We start from the raw sequence: 17,279 nt of genomic DNA, 5'->3' as shown, positions 1-17,279 counted from the left end.
AAACCGAGAACATGATAACATATACGACGGGCCGAATGTAAAATAATTAATTTACACATTCAAGCTAACGTAAATGCACACACAGAGACAATACACACATGCATACGAACACATATTTTTTCACATATGTACACGCAAAATATAGAAAAGTGATTCTTTCAAGTGTTATAAACACTTATTTTGTTTCAAAGGCACCATGAAAAACAAACTGGCAAAATATTTACACTTTGGCAATGATTTTCTCTGGTACCAAACTTTTTATGATGACCACGTTGATTTGTATTCTGTATTTCAAAGGAGAATGCATATACACAAGGGTAGAGGCATGGAGCTGGAAATCTAGGGACACAATCATAGATATACCTCATTGCTATACAGGATTAGAAATGACTACACGGAGGGACCGTAGCAGTCAGTGCTCCATACATCAAATAGTACATCATTCTGCAAGTATGCCGCGGCGAGGCATATTTAAATCGCTATATGGAAAATGTAATGTTGTACCTGGGGATTTCGATTAAGTGTGAATGATATAAATTATTTAGAAGGGCGAAACACGTGAGTAGATTAATAAATCAGGTGCCGCCAACTGAGCTGTTCGTGCAAAAAGATGTTCGTGCGCAGTTTTTCAGCAGGCGGGCAAATTTCAAAACTAATCAGCGGGCGGGGAGAAAAAAATCGATATTTACTTTGGCCGGGGAAGAAATTTTATTATTTTTAGTGGTCGGGGAGAATTTTTGACAGTGGGTACCGGAAAATACGTAGAGGGAGGGGAAAGCCACGGTTGGTACAGAATTTGAGGCGCCTAACTTAGAGGGGAGAAATGTTCCAAGGTATACTACTAGCTGCTCGCACGGTTTTGCGTTGATCTGGGTTGCCTAGTGGGCATCTAGTGGGCAATGGGGAATTTCAGTAGGTGGGAGAGGGCAGTGGGGAGCCTGAATTCTCGTGGTGAGCAGGGAATGGGCAGTCCATAGATACTAGGGGGCAGTGGGCATCAAAATTCAGTGGGAGGGGCTCACTTTCCGTGTGTGCCAGACGGATGGCAGTTACCAACAGCTCTACTTTCCCATCCAAATTTTAGGTCAAGGTCAAAAATAAGTGAAATCTGTATAACAGCCTTCAAAACATGTTTTGTAATGATTTTGCGAAATTGATGAAATTTGCCAGTTGGCGGCACCTGATAAATGTCAGCGGAAACTAAACTCACTGGAAGAATACTTAAATAGACAGACTAACAAACAGAAAGTCAGATAGGCAGCCAGCCAGCCGGCCGGCCAGACAGACAGACAGACAGACAGAAAGACAGACAGACAGACAGACAGACAGACAGACAGACAGACAGACAGATAGACAGACAGACAGATAGATAGATAGATAGATAGATAGATAGATAGATAGATAGATAGATAGATAGAGAGATGGATAGATAGATAGATTAGTGGTCAAATTAAGGTAATCCCGTGTGACGTCGAAGCTTCAACGAGAGACAACTGCTCCAGTCGTATTTAAGGCGGTGGTATAGTTGTCTGAGTCATAACGAATCGAAGTAATAGTTTCAGAGTGCCCTCACAAGTCTATTTATTCTACTGCTTTCCTCCTGTCATTTTCTCCCGTACAGTGTTTTGCTTAAGTTTAGAATTGCAGCATTACGATTGACTAATGTGTTGTGGAGAACCGGGCACCATTCTTTCTGGGGTAATTTCAAGCATTTAATGTGAGGCTCAACTTTTAGTGTGGGGGCGCTCTACCTGAGTTGTTCTACTTCCAGATTTGCACAGTGACACAGCACTGGGCATAGAACTACGGAAGCGTATTCGTGCCATTTTTTGTAAGAAAAAAAAATTAAAAATCTCGTAATTACGAGTTTTTGATTCTCGTAATTACGAGTTTTTGATTCTCGTAATTACGAGTTTTTGATTCTCGTAATTACGAGTTTTCAATTCTCGTAATTACGAGAATTAAATCTCGTAATTACGAGTTTTTTATTCTCGTAATTACGAGTTTTTGATTCTCGACACTATACGCCCTGATTCTCTTAGTTATCAGACAATCCTTAATAACTCAGTCCTTATATAGTTTTGAGCTTTTATTTCTCATACATATTGTTGGTTATTGTTCAACGAGAATATGGTGTTTTCAATATGGTATTTTCAATATGGTATTATCTTGATTTATAAGGTGTAGTAAGCAATTATAATACACTCGTAGATGAATAAATAAATGAATGAACTTTGGACTGTTACATGGCTACAATTGTAGATATTCAGTATGTTATCCATTAGATCAAAAGTCAAGCATAATAGCGTGTAGATTTTGTCTGGCTGGATAAACATTCTTTTTAGGGTGAAATATCAATAGTATGACATTATGCAAATATTTCACATCTGTCAACACCTTTATTAGAGTCTCACAACCTGATAAACAAACCCCTCCCAGCCTCAGGAGATAATCCCCGAACTCCGAATACCTGCCGATGTGATGTTATTTTTTTTACATCCAGCATAGATTGGCAGTTGCCATCATGTTGGGTTTGCACTAGAAATTATGACGAACAACTGACATCTTCTGACACCCCTTCATGTGTGAAAAAGACATTATCCAAAACAGCAGTGAATGAGGAAGTCGGACAGATTTCCAAACTTTCAGATTAGTATTATTTGCTAACAAAGATTTACACAATCAAAGTTTGTATGGAGACAGATAAAGTAAAGAAAGTTTAACAATCCGTGTCTTTGCATTGCTTCTTCCTAATGTAAAAGAATAGTACACAAACATTGATTATGATCAGGATGAATGACCGAATTGAAGTGCAACTCATTTCAAGAACCCAAGAAATGATTGAAAATGGCAAATAAAAGCGAAAATATGTTTATTTTTATCACAGGTGTTATCAAGTAGAAGTGAAAAGGAAATCTCAAAATAGACGATGAGTTGAAATAACGCTGTACAGTGATAGTTAAATTTTCATATGCTTTCATAAACATTGAAATTACAAATCATCATTATGCAAACATTCTGGCAATTTGAAAACCTCATAATTTTGAGATTTTTAGAAATTTGCGATTACTTGACTGTAGTTTTTGACCATGTATTCATTTATTCGCAATGACAATGACGACTATAGATTCTCATGACAACATAATTCTCGTAATTACGAGTTTTTAATTCTCGAAATCACGAGTTTTTAATTCTCGTAATTACGAGTTTTTAATTCTCGTAATTACGAGTTTTTGATTCTCGTAATTACGAGTTTTAATTCTCGTAATTACGAGTTTTAAAATCTCGTAATTACGAGTTTTTGATTCTCGTAATTACGAGTTTTTAATTCTCGTAATTACGAGTTTTTGATTCTCGTAATTACGAGTTTTAATTCTCGTAATTACGAGTTTTAAAATCTCGTAATTACGAGTTTTTGATTCTCGTAATTACGAGTTTTAATTCTCGTAATTACGAGTTTTAAAATCTCGTAATTACGAGTTTTTAAATCTCGTAATTACGAGTTTTTGATTCTCGTAATTACGAGTTTTTAATTCTCGTAATTACGAGTTTTTGATTCTCGTAATTACGAGTTTTTAAATCTCGTAATTACGAGTTTTTAATTCTCGTAATTACGAGTTTTAATTCTCGTAACTATGAATTTTTGAATCTCGTAATTACTGGTTTTAATTCTCGTAATCATGTGTCTTCATTCTCGTTATCTACTCAAATGGCGTACTGACATGGCCTCTACACATTGTAGTTTTCCTCCAGCTACATTATTACCTCTATCTACATTATTACACGACTTTGGTCAGTCTGGGGGCATGATATAGCATAGCCATTAACATGAGAACGTTGCAATAGTGTTAAGGAAGTCTGTGCCTGTATAGAAACAAAACACTTCAGCCATGTTGCTTAGTTTGCCAATTTAAGGGCAACTTGTAATCTGTAAACTCTGTACTTAGTGGATCAGCAAATCAAACTTAAATTCACAGTTCTCACTTGCACCGAATGTCAAAAAGTTTGATACATCGCAACCATATTTGAAAAAATGCATTTATTCACAGCATAAATGTAATAAATAAAATTAAACTGAACTACAATTGACGACTTACAAACTTACAAGAAGAAAACTGTCAAATATTGATTGCAAATGGCATTGGCATTCTCAAACACGTGCGTTTGTTAAATGGTGTCTAGCCTATCGCAATACGTTTCCATGTGATTTACTCAAAGTTCACCATCCATATTTTGGATCACTATCCGGTCAATCTGAAACTGATGGGAAAATAAGATATTTTAGAACATAATTCCATCACAACATGATGTATTAACAAACCCATCGATACAACGCACACTGCACGCATGAACGCACAATGCAAGACAAGCTGTACAATGAAAATATTTTGCAACTACATTAAGCAGAATTAGTAGGTAATATGTACAATGGTTCTTTAACAGGAATTGACTTGACTTCTTTTAATTAATTCCTGCTAATACTTATCAAAATGATAGGGACACACAGATCGCCTTGCATCAACTTAGATGTGAGCGCACTGCAAACATGGAGCTGTTCATACAGCATGGTGGGTTGTTGTTGAAGTAGGGGTCATACAGGTCAATCACTCTTATGCCGCGCATTCGTGTCTAGCACATCGGTGATCATTGGATGGCATGCATCTCTTATCCCTAACAGGAAACTGACCAATCTAGAAAGAAACATTTCAGTGAAAATTCAGGCCAACTACACCGCGTTTCAGACAAGAACTTCCCATCCGAGCTTAGCTTAGCTGTGGCTGTGCGTGACCTTGACAACACCTCATTCACCGATAATGGCGGCAGTGAAAACAGTCGACGATGTAGTATGCTCATGTAATTCCGTTCTATTGCAGATCTTACCTTTCGGTTTGGTAACACTCAAACAACTGCTCAATGAAGTTTCTTCTTCTTAAAATGTTTGTAATTGTTGACTGACTTCGAACATGTCACACTGTTGTTGTGATCAAATGGCCGGCATGGTAGGACACGTCCCTTTGAAGCGTGTTGCGTTCTCTTTCATCACGTGTCATCAAAACGAGATAGAAGTCGGCTACAGATAGACGCTAACAGAAGTGTTAAATAAAACAAAACCCCAAGAAGCCCACGCAAATATTATTTGCTGAGCAGAAATATCAAGAAAGGTGATGTCGAGAATTAAAATCTCATAATTAGGAGAACCAAAATCTCGTAATTACGAGAATCAAAAACTCGTAATTACGAGAATCAAAAACTCGTAATTACGAGTTTTTGATTCTCGTAATTACGAGATTTAAAAACTCGTAATTACGAGAATCAAAAACTCGTAATTACGAGAATCAAAAACTCGTAATTACGAGAATCAAAAACTCGTAATTACGAGAATCAAAACTCGTAATTACGAGATTTTTTTATTTTTTTTTCTTACAAAAATGGCACGAATACGCTTCCGTATAGAACTGCCCGCATACACATATGTAGAGATTTTAATCAAAGTAAAACTTCATACTCCTAGTTCAAATGGATCATCATGATTCTGATTCTGATTGCCAAAGCATGCAATTGTGACCACAAAACAGAACATTAAAAATCTCAACGAACGGCTCTTTCCATTTTGTTATCAGGAGGCAAGGCATAATGTTACTTCTGACTGTGTGTACATTTCATGTTGGAACAGTAACATACAATGCATACATCCATGTATGAACACATACCAAAAATACATGCAAACGAACATACATACATACATACATACATACATACATACATACATACATACATACATACATACATACATACATACATACATACATACATACATACATACATACATACATGCATACATACATACATACATAGTTACATACATACATACATACATACATTACCAAAAATCATATTACACTATAACAAATTACTTTGTGTTTGAATATAATTGAAAGAAAAATAGCGAAATATTTACACTTGAATATAGTAATTTGGTTTGTTTCTCTGCAATGGACAACGTTGCTGGTAGATATCAATGCGCATGCTCCGATCGACAGATAAATAGTGCGCAATGGTACAGTTATCTATTCCGTGATTCGTCCGGGGAGTAGAACGGTCTCATCATTATGTCTGATCTTTAGTTATTTGTACTTCAAATTTGAAAATGTAAAGGCTTGAAATGCAGCTTGTTCTTAGTTGAAAGAATTCTTTCGTTAATTATCTTCTGTTAATGTGTGTTACTTAAGGTGCTTTGATTTGTACATAAAAATAACCACTTTATGAAAACGCCGATGACGTTGCCGTAATGGATATTGCGGCCAGTTTCAGAACAGCTATACTTTCCCGGACATCATCGTGACAAACTCTGTGGGAAGGGAAAACAAAGTCTGAGTCAGCGTGTATAGTAGATGTGTTCAAGTTAAGTTGGGAGCAAAGTGGCGATGCATTTTTACGGTAGTATGCGCCTCGAAAGTGAAAGACTTCAACTTTTGCTCAACTTTCCTTACGGAATCTTTCAATATCTGCTCAAATTTCCTTACAGAATCTTTCAACCGTTCTCTTTCAAAATCCAGAATAACAATCAGGGGTCACGGTACAAATTTTAGTACAAGAGAATCAGATTACCCAAAATTTAATGATATTTGAAATTCAAAATGGCCATCATTTCTGTGTTAACTCTATGGAGAAAAATAAAATTACGATTTTCAAAAATCATAAGACGGTGAAAGTTTTTTTCCCTCAAAGGATTCAAAATGAGCCCCCACAAGTGGTAGATCAGAAAAAAATGGGAAAAGTTTGAGAGCCCGAATATCTGTCCCCGAAGCGCATTCTACCTTAAATGAACCGAAATCAAAAAGTGTAGAGAAAAATTGCATCATTTGAATCATGGTCGTCGTCGTCATCGTCGTCATCATCATCATCATCATCATCATCATCATCATCATCATCATGATCGTCATCACTTCCGCCTTTGAAACACAGTCACCCACCGACTATGAAGTGAGATGGCAAACATATATATATATATAACAAGGAAAGAATGCTTAAGTTGAAAACTGAAGGTTATTATCCTTTCTTTCCTCACTACAGTTCTGCATACTTGCTTTTGTTAACCCTCTTCATGTAGTAACATAACATAACAATCGTTGGGCTTGGAGGGTTTTTATTCTTTACCTTAAGGTAGTATGTGCCTTTGGGACAGATATTCGGACTCTCAAATGTTTATTTCTGATCTTCCACGTGTGGGGGCGCATATTAAAGCTCTTGGAGTAAGAAGGATTTTCGTGGTCTTCTTTTTTCGAAAACTGGAGAATTAGTCCATAGAGAGGCCATTTTGAATTTCAAATATTAGTAAATTTATAGTATTTTGTCTCTTTAGCTAGCATTGCACATTGCTTGGTGACCCAGCTGATTTTTGTTCTAAATTTTGTAATAGAAAGGTAGAAAGTTTCATTGAGGAACTTTCGAGAAACAGTTGAAGTTTTTCACTTTGGAATTCACGACCACGAATCCTTGTAAAGTTGGAAAAGATATCATGCATGTTTCAGTGAGCACGCCTACAGAAAAAAGGGTAGGGCGGTTAGAAACTCTTTTCAGTTTTTATTGTTATGGGTGAGACTTATTAAAATTAAGCAAAGTTTGGCAAAATCATGCATTAAGGTAGTATACGCCTCGAAAGTTAAAGATTTAAACTTTTACTTAACAATTCCTCAAGGAATTTTTCAACCATTCTTTTTCAAAATCACGTATAAAACTCGGGGGTCACAGTGCAAACTTTGGTACTGGAGAAACAAATGACCCAAGATTTACCGATATTTGAAAGTCAAAATGGCAAAAACCCTTGTGTTAACTCTATGGAGAAAAATAGAATATTGGATTTTCGAAAAACTAAGGCGGCGAAATGTTTTCTCACACGAAGAACTTTAAAATAAATCCCCACAAGTAGTGGATCAGAAAATAATTCTAAAAGTTTGAGAGTCAAAGTATCTGTCCCCGGCCATGAGGCGCACTCTACCTTAATTTTAAAAATGCTCAAAAGGTTCAAAGTCAGAGGATTTTCAATAATTTTTTGTCAGGTACCGAAAAAATTTCATGTTCAGTTATTTTGCCTGACGACAATTTGTGAATACTTGTCTTTTCGAACAAGAATTTTTATTGCGTACAAGACGAAAGCCACATCACCTGCGTAGTTTATTCGCCCGTCACCGTCAATATCCACCTCGTTGATCATCTCCTGCGCTTCTTCGTCCGTTAATTTTTCTCCGAGACTCGTCAGAACTGTTTTCAGCTCCTTGGCAACTACGTAACCGTCGCCATTTTTGTCGAACATTCGAAAGGAATCCCTGAGTTCCTGTTCAGTGTCCACTCCCGAAAACCTTTCCATCAGGTGAATAAATTCGTTGAATTCGATGGCTCCGCTCTCTGTGAGAAAAAAGGAAGAGTAGAAGTTCGTGAACGTGACCAAGTACCTGAGTTGTTCGATTTTTGGGTTGTCACAGTGTGCTACGCTTAGTTATTTAAAGGTATACTGTCATCTGTTTCATTTTGCCACAGTTATCATGGAAAGAGAAATCTAACCAATCACAGATTTTAGGGGGTGGCCACTTTTTTAAAAACAACGCCCTCACATGGGCATTTTGAATACCACGGAAAGCCCCTTGACCATATATGATCATATTTAGATTACAGGTGACTGAATATCTTTAAACATGAATGGTACCTTTCAGTTAAGGTAGAATGCGCTCCGGGGACAGATATTCGGACTCTCAAACTTTTACAATTCTTTTCTGATCTACCACTTGTGGGGGCTACTTTTAAAGCTTTCGGAAAAATTCCACCGTCTTAGATTTTCGAAAATGTTATTTTTTCCCAGTAGAGTTAACACAGGGAAGGAGGCCATTTTGAATTTCAAATACCGGTAAATTGAATCTTGGGTAATTTGTTTCTCCAGTTTCCAAATTTTGCACGGTGACCCTCGATTTTTAGTCTTGATTTTGAAAGAGAATGGCTGAAAAGATTCCTTGAGGGCATTGGAGCAAAAGTTTTAGTCTTTCATTTTCGAGGCGCGAGCTACCTTAAGGTAGTATGCACCTCGAAAGTGAAAGACTTCAACTTTTGCTCAAACTTTCCTCAAAGAATATTCCAACCATTCTCTTTCAAAATCAAGAATAAAAATCGGGCGTCACCGTGCAAATTCTGGAACTAGAAAAACAAATTACTCGAGATTTACCGATATTTGAAATTCAAAATGGCCGCCATCCCTGTGTTAACTCTATGGAGAAAAAATAAAATTTTCGATTTTTGAAAAACTAAAATGGTAAAAAAGTTTTCTTACGCCAAGAGCTTTAAAACGAACCTCCACAAGTGGTATATCAGAAAAGAATTGAAAAAAGTTTGAGAGTCCGAATACCTGTCCCCGAGGTGAGCTCTACCTTAATAGGTACTTTATTACGCCAATCTCCCGAAGCGCCAAGCCCATAGTTTAAGTAATGGCAGCCTTATTGCTTATCTCACATAGCTTGTAATATTCAAGGACCAGCTGACGTATACTAGTAAATGAATATCTTACGGTCGGCGTCCACCTCGCTAATCATTTCCGTCACCTCGGCGTCGGATGGATTCTGACCGAGGGATCTCATCACGGTCCCGAGTTCCTTTTTATCGATCTTGCCATCCCCGTTCTTGTCGAAAAGAGTAAATCCTTCCCTGTATTCTGAAAAATACAAATAATAACAATAAAGAAATACATACATTAGCGCCGGCATATTTTGGTGTCATAGAAACAGATTATCCGATATATTACCGATCTTTGACATTCAAATTAGCGGCCATCCCTTCCTTTCTTAACTCTGTAGTGAAAAATTAAACTTTTCGATTTTAACAAAGTAATCCGGTAAAAACGTAATTTACTCCATGAACTTCAAATGAGCCCCCCCCTTCTCCCCAGGGGTAAACAAAGGAATATCGTAAAAGTTTTTAGAGTCCTAATTTCTATCCCCAAGGCGCATTTTACTTCAAGAGTATGTATGTATGTGTATCATTCCTTTTTGGGTCATAATTAAATTAATGAAGAACGATGTATAAATTAGTCTTTGACGAGTCTTACGAGCGAGTTTCGTTGACAACTACATCTTACTAACGTTTAAATCTGCAAAATTTATTTGTATTACTTTTCTTGTTTTCAAAATTATCGGACATGAACTTCTGATATCTAAAATAATATTAAATGAGCATGACACATAGTTAGATTTGCGGTTATTCTCGCCAATTTCAGTCGAGAAGTCATGCTATAAGAACGCGAGTACATGTAATTTAATTTAGCGCCGCCAGTCATCAATTTCGTCTCCCTCGCGATAGATTTTGCTTAAGGTAGTATGCACCTCGAAAGTAAACTTTCGCTTAATTATCCTGAAGTAATCTTTCAACCAGTTACTTTTGAAATAAAGAATAAAAATCGGGGGTCACCGTGCAAACTTTTGTACTAGAGAAACAAATTACCCAAGGTATGGATATTTGAAATTCAAAATGGCCGCCATCCCAGTGTTAACTCTATGAAGTAAAACTTTCGATTTTCAAAACCGCAAGACGGTGAAAGTTTTCCTTACTCAAAGGGCTTCAAAATGAACCCCTACAAGTGGTTGATAAGAAAATAATTGAAAAAGTTTGAGAGTCTGAATATCTGTCCCAGAGGCACATTCTCCCTTAACTGAGCAGCGTTGGTATGAATATTACACATATCAAACGGTGATAATACATATATCAAATGGTGACTTGTTCATGACGCCAGTCATCATTTGACTGAAAGCGAACTATATAAAAACTTGAACTTTGATATTTGAAATATATTCAAATTACACGTTTTACGTTGAAAATCATGTTTAGAGATCAGGTATGAAAATAGATATACCGCCAAAGGGTAATTTTTGATTTATCAACTTGAATGCAGCATTCGACAGTGAAAATCGTTCGATTTTTTAAATGGATTTTCGTCTACAGCATGGAAATTAGTAAAGCATATGATTGTCATCCGCAAATAAATCCAAACATTTGGAGTGAAAACTGTGTAAGATCTGCACGTATTAAAACGTCATAGCCCAAATAAAGGACTATACCCTCGAGGCAGGACACCATTTGCCCTCGTGACGTCGGACAAATGTCACCTACCCTCGAGCATAACATATCTTTACATAGATCGAACGTCGCACCACATTGTCATTATTTGACCGAAAGTGAAACGGAACAATTTTCAACTTGACAACTTTGATATTCAAATATGATTCAATAACTGTTTACATATGAAGCAACAGTTTTTAGAAACTTATGCATAAAAAGTCGATAAACCGCATAACAGTGATTTAAATATATCGCTGCGCCGTTCGGTGATAAAAATCTTTCTGTTTTTAACGGATTCCCTCTATTGATTGAAAAATCATGTTATTGTCATTTGCAAATAAACGCTACGATATGAAGTGAAAATTTAGAAGAGGGGCATCTCATAAAACATTACGTCTCAAACAAGGATCTATGTACCCTCACGTAGGAAACCATTTGCCATCCAGACTTAGGACAAACTGCCATGGTCAACTCTCCTTGTGTACATAGCCGTTTGTTTGGTTCATAATAAATGTACCATATTTAGGTCAAGGCGCGTGGAATGTTACATGGAAATTGAAATTAAATGAATAAAAGCATATTAATTGAGGCGAGCCAGCGCCTTGCAAGTAGAAATTTCCTCAGGAAGACTTTGAGCCATAATGGTTGCCTTTCATAATTGAGAGTGAAAAATAGACGTCACGTTGCAAAGTTTTCTACAGGAAGAAAATTACCTGACGTTCACCGAACTCTGAAATTCAAAATGGTTGCCACCCTTGTGTTGACCCTATTCGAAAATCAAATTTGCGATTTTCACAAAACAAGCCGCTGAAACTTTACTTACTCTCCGAGCTTCAAAATGAGCCGAACATTAAATAGTTGTAAAGAAAAGTTTAGAAGTTTAAGTCTAGAATGCTAATATTTCTCCGAGGCGCATGGATCTTCAAAGAGACTGTCGTTACCATATGTTTCTTTCCGTATTAGGTACTCTTACCAAGAGGTTAACCCTTTGAGCGCTGTTATTTTCTCCCGCCGAAATTTTAGTGCAAAAATTTACCAATTTTTATGAATTTTTCTATTTTTTCATAATTTTTTGACCAAGTAGACATCACATTTCATTGGCTACAGTTTTTTCTCAAAATTTTGGCAAAAATCTGAGAAAAATTGACTTGGGTTTAGTTAATAAAGGGGACAAAAATAGACTTTGGCGCTCAAAGGGTTAAGGTTCATACCTGCAATTTTCTCTGCACTGAGTTGCGATGGATCTGTCTGAAAAGAAATAAAATAAAAAAAGACATGACAATACGACTGAACAATAACACGACCAAGAAGCTCCACACAAAATATTTGCAGCGCCTTGAAAACAACAATAGCCCGACAACAAAAGGCGCTCTCATTAAAAGGAAATTAAGGGGCCGTAGGTAATCGATACATGCCCAAGGCAAGCGAAACTCGCCACTGTTTACCTGTCACCCCCTTCCTTCCCTAGGAGTGCGAAAATCGGATGACAAAATTATGATATGACCTCCATGAAACACGATAAATTGCTGATGTAAGCATTTGGTGTTTTAGTGCAGACAGCAAACATTTGTGCACAAAATGTGAACGGTAATTAAATATTTAGGCTTAATTCCGGGTGTAACATCGGCACACAATTAGCTAGACTTTCCGCTCGATAGTCGAAATAGAGCTACACCCAAATAGAGCTATAGCCCCACTATCTTAATGAAAAGAGTTTCCTCCTCACGCGCTTGTTTAGAAGCTATTCCACGTTCCTTCTAACAAAATGCCCGAGGATAGTTGTTTACGTTGCTATCGTTAACAAGGCCAGCGAGAGGTCATCGAGGTCAACTCGTGTAAGAGTGACCCTTGAAAAAATAACTTAGTCATTGAGCAAACTACAGGTTGAAAGTTAGGTATTTATATGAAGTTTTCTTGTGCGGGATACATGGAAATTAAACTGTTTGCAAAAAATTATATTTCCCATTGATCGTAGTACTCGTATGGAAGGTGTCAAGGTTTGTCCTTGGCATTGTGTCAATCCTCAGTTCTTGTCAAAAATGACGCATAGGAGGACGCCACCAATAATGAAACGGAATTCAGCACGATAAAATTTCAGAAAGCTGGCATATAAGCCTATTTACTTGGTTTTATGAGCCACTGTTAACAAAATATTTATAGGTCGAGACTCTGCCGCAGTATTCCATGAAAGGCGGCAGGCTTATGTTTTCAAAAGTGCCGTATTCGTGCTGTAAAGGTTATTCTCTGAAGTAAACAAAAAGTAACTCTACCGTTACGATCTGCACATCAAGAGAATCAAAATTTCCAAATTTTGCACAGTAGCGGGAACGCGACTTTTGAACGACAACGAGGTCGAGCTTCCCTCGGGTTACCATGTCAACAGTTCAAATCGAGGGGTTCGACTGAAATACCTACCATTTTTGTCGGACCGCTTCTTTCCGTGTTGCTTAATGTAGCGAGGCACGTAAACGGGATATTTACCAGCGCACACCTTGGAGACAGTCACCAAACAACGATTTGGAGCGAACTTTGAGCCCCTAGCGCCATGGCACATGCGCGGGTCACGGTGTCATAGAAATACAATGCGCTAGGTTCCCCTTTGTAGCCACTTCAAAGGGGCGATGGCAAGCGTAAACCTTTCATTGAAGTGAATACAAATACTTTTGGCACATGGCAACCAGATAAATAGAGGAAAACAGACATCATTATCAGTTTAAATAGCTTCAATAAATATATGAATCGTTACGAACTAGAATAACGTGCATTCTAATTACTCACTTATTATACTCTGAAGTTTTAAAAGTACACTGTTACCATGTTGTATAGAATATGAGGCTCTAGGGTGCCTCTTAGCCGACTCTTTCACATACACAATAAAATGATCAAATAAGAAAGCAAAACAATGCTATAAATCCCCTCTCAAGAAGGCTGTAAATGTAACAGGTTTAATACTTCAAGGTAAAAAAAATATATTGAGTTTTGGCAAATAGATGGTAATTGTTTCATTTTTTTGAATAATGAACTTACGCGTGCCCACCTCGAAGAAAAACTTCAAAGATTGGATGACAGTAAACATATAACTTCACACAATCTCAAACGTGCGAATTTGTGCGCATGCGGTGTATATAGTGTATGCGAGATTTGAAACATATTGCCATCGCCTCACATGAAATGCACATGACGTGTTGATCGAAGGATGCATTTCATTGCTACCGTTCTTCCTCAAGTATCACGCATAAAAAAGGAACACCCCTTTGGCGCAAATGTATCTTTATTGCCAACGCAGTACAAAGCATGGCTGTATTACTCGCTTACAATGAATGATAAACAAGCAGTCCTAAGGAGTAGCTCACACAGGAAACACTATGCTTTTTACTTATTGTGCGTAATTCTACCAAAAACCGTAAAATCCATACACGCAACGATAAAAAAAATCGGTCTAGAAATCTGGCGATCCATTCATAGACCCTCACAATAAATAATAACGTACGACGAAGACATATTTCTTCCTTTATCGGAGGGATAGAGCGCCTCAGCAATGACACCAGAGACCAAATATGTACATATGTTTTAGCAAGGCATACTAAAGGTGCTTGGTGACAGACGTACTCAGAATTGGTGAAAAAATGGATTATTGAAATTGGAGAAGCAAATCAGCTACATCACTTTGTAAATGGACGGACTAATGAATGGACGGATAAGCAGATAGATAGATAGATAGATAGATAGATAGACAGACAGACAGACAGACAGACAGACAGACACTGTCAGACAGACACTGTCAGACAGACACTGTCAGACAGACAGACAGATAGACAGACAGACAGATAGACAGACAGACAGACAGACAGACAGACAGACAGACAGACAGACAGACAGACTACGACGTCGTAGATATCCCTAAAAATGGAGTGTCGCCATGATTCCAATAACACGATGATGCAATATTTTCTCAACATTAAAGGTTTCAAGTCTCAGTCGACAGCGATTTTGAACCGATCGATTCTTGTCGCTGACTTTGAAAAAGATATGCGTGACTGAAATATCAAAAATCGAGGCGCAGATTTTCACTATGCATCAAGTCCTAAAACCGAATCTGTTTTATCTCTTAAATTACAAAATATAAACATCAATAAAATTTCAGACTATAAAGTAAAGTTCATAGGTTCATGTCGATTCGGAACTGTATGTTTGTGATTGCAATCTTACGTATAATTGTTCTAAAGGCGAGAATGTGGCTAACTTTCTGTACAAACGGGCCTGCTAAATATCCTCGCAAAGTACAGATACCTCCTCAAACAAATAATGACTGATGCAATTAATTATGATGTAATTTACAATGACGTCACTTGTGGCTCCTTGCTGCTCACGTGATGGCTTCCGTGGTCCAGCAATCCAAGCATAGGTGATCTATGTTCCATATTACATATTCGAAAGATACTAAATTTATTTATACAGTGTCTGTAGGCTATTCTTCCACTGTCTCTGTCCTCTTAAAAACGTTTTCTCCACGCATCAAAGCGACGAATTCTGCCAATGTATAATGAAAACAGAATATTAATAAATATTAAAGCTATGAAATTTAACCCCACATAAGACATTCACAGTCTGTCCTCCACCTTTTAAATTATACTGTTTTTCAGGTTTTATGCAGTTTTTGCTTATTTCGGAGAAAATAAAAAGTAAGATTTTTAAAAAGAATTCGAAACAAAGTTTAAGGATAGCATTTCAACGGAAGTTATTCTTCTTCTGTGAAATCATGAAAACACAAATCAAAGAAATACACAGTGTTAAAAATCATATTCGGCGATGAGACATAAATTCACTCCAACACTTACATCACTCGAGTGGACAAGTACAAAAAAATTCCTACTCATTTACATGGCACAAGATGACGGCGCATTGCCCTTACCTTCATAATTTATTCGACCGTCGTCGTCGACGTCTCCATAGTTGATAAGCTCGTTGGCTTCTTCCTTCGTCAAGACGTCGCCGACTTTCTGAAGAACGATCTTGAGATGTTTGGCCACCACGAAGCCGTCGCCGTTTTTGTCGAACGCCCTGAACGCCTCCCTTAGATCCGCCTCCGTATCAACGCCCTCGGGCTTCTTCATGATTGTTACGAACTCTTTGTAGTCTATCGTTCCGTCTTCTGCAGAGAGAGAGAGAGAGAGAGAGAGAGAGAGAGAGAGAGAGAGAGAGAGAGAGAGAGAGAGAGAGAGAGAGAGAGAGAGAGAGAGAGAGAGGCTGTTTACATGAAACGGTATGAAGACATGCCAGCAGAATACAGTTTTTCTCTAACTTAATCGGACATTGCCTTCACGTTGATAGACAATATTCATCTTCGAGTCGTAAACCTATATTTAGTTAGGGAAAGATGGACGCAGAATTCACCAACGAATAGACGGTTTTCTACGATGTCTTAACATTCAGTCTAGTCGTCCTGTAAACGTAAGATGCCAATTTATCTAAACAATCAATCTGTAGGTGACGAAGTATATAGCTATATAGTTTCTTTGTAATTGCAAACATATTATAGTACTACAGACGATGCATGTGATGCTCCGTTTGTCCTGATTCGCCAGAGGATGTCCAAAACTCCCCAACCACGCATGATCACGTGAATTCTCTTACAGTAATGAATATGGTAAAAGTATCATTATCATTTATATCGTATTTTTGTCCTACAATATTTTTTCTGTGTTTTAGAAGATCATCCTAAAGAGTGTCCAAGTATTTCATCCATGACCGTCAAATTTGTCACAAGTTTATCACTGTACCGACATATATTCAAAGGCAACCTTATATTTGGTTAATTGGCATCTATTGTGATACTGAGCTAATATTCCTTACCGTTGATATCCTCCCACGAAATCATTTCTCTAAGCTCTGCATCAGTAGGGTTGTAGCCGAGCGCCCTCATCGCCAATCCTAGCTCTTTTCTGTCAATGGTGCCGTCCTTTCTGAAGTCAAGGAACTTGAACGCCTCTTTGAAGACTGGGAATTGTATAAGACGTTGGAGAAAGACTTAAGACACGCAAATTTTGAGGCGATCTAGTCATTAGCGTCATGAAGTCATATGTCAGAAGACGAACCTGTACTTTTGAACACTATGACACCTTTCTATTCTAAATAAATATTTTGATGGTTTTTCTCGGTATTCTTGAGATATGCAATAAAAA

General features: G+C 37.5%; 2 protein-coding genes across 2 annotated transcripts in view; both read right to left on the bottom strand.

Annotated features, from left to right (window-relative positions):
• Window positions 1-5,911: 5,911 nt before the first annotated feature.
• On the bottom strand, window positions 5,912-13,641 carry LOC139119068 (calmodulin-like). The gene is made up of 5 exons (XM_070682688.1): window positions 13,513-13,641; window positions 12,309-12,345; window positions 9,554-9,697; window positions 8,167-8,406; window positions 5,912-6,349 (listed from the first exon to the last, which is right to left on the bottom strand). The coding sequence occupies exons 1-5, from the start codon at window positions 13,513-13,515 to the stop codon at window positions 6,318-6,320; spliced, it is 456 nt and encodes a 151-aa protein (XP_070538789.1). The 5' UTR covers window positions 13,516-13,641; the 3' UTR covers window positions 5,912-6,317.
• Window positions 13,642-15,427: 1,786 nt separating this feature from the next.
• LOC139118107 (uncharacterized) overlaps window positions 15,428-17,279 on the bottom strand; it is a 30,977-nt gene continuing 29,125 nt past the window's right edge. The window contains exons 9-11 of the mRNA XM_070681400.1: window positions 16,951-17,094; window positions 16,010-16,249; window positions 15,428-15,627 (exon numbers count right to left, since the gene is read on the bottom strand). Of these exons, the coding sequence (XP_070537501.1) occupies window positions 15,566-15,627; window positions 16,010-16,249; window positions 16,951-17,094 (446 nt within the window). The 3' untranslated portion in view covers window positions 15,428-15,565. The remainder of the gene's footprint in view (window positions 15,628-16,009; window positions 16,250-16,950; window positions 17,095-17,279) is intronic.

Source organism: Ptychodera flava, chromosome 19, assembly GCF_041260155.1.
Source record: "Ptychodera flava strain L36383 chromosome 19, AS_Pfla_20210202, whole genome shotgun sequence".
Lineage (NCBI taxonomy): Eukaryota > Metazoa > Hemichordata > Enteropneusta > Ptychoderidae > Ptychodera > Ptychodera flava.
The sequence above is the reverse complement of the archived record's forward strand: the minus strand, read 5'-3'. Positions and strand labels throughout refer to the sequence as shown.

What these genes read in the sequence shown, in the direction of transcription:
- LOC139119068 (XM_070682688.1), bottom strand. An exon ending in CAGTGCAGAGAAAATTGCAG is followed by an intron (nt 9,698 to 12,308) that starts GTATGAACCTTA and finishes TGTATTTTTCAG; the next exon opens with AATACAGGGAAGGATTTACT. An exon ending in TAGCGAGGTGGACGCCGACC is followed by an intron (nt 8,407 to 9,553) that starts GTAAGATATTCA and finishes TTTTTCTCACAG; the next exon opens with AGAGCGGAGCCATCGAATTC.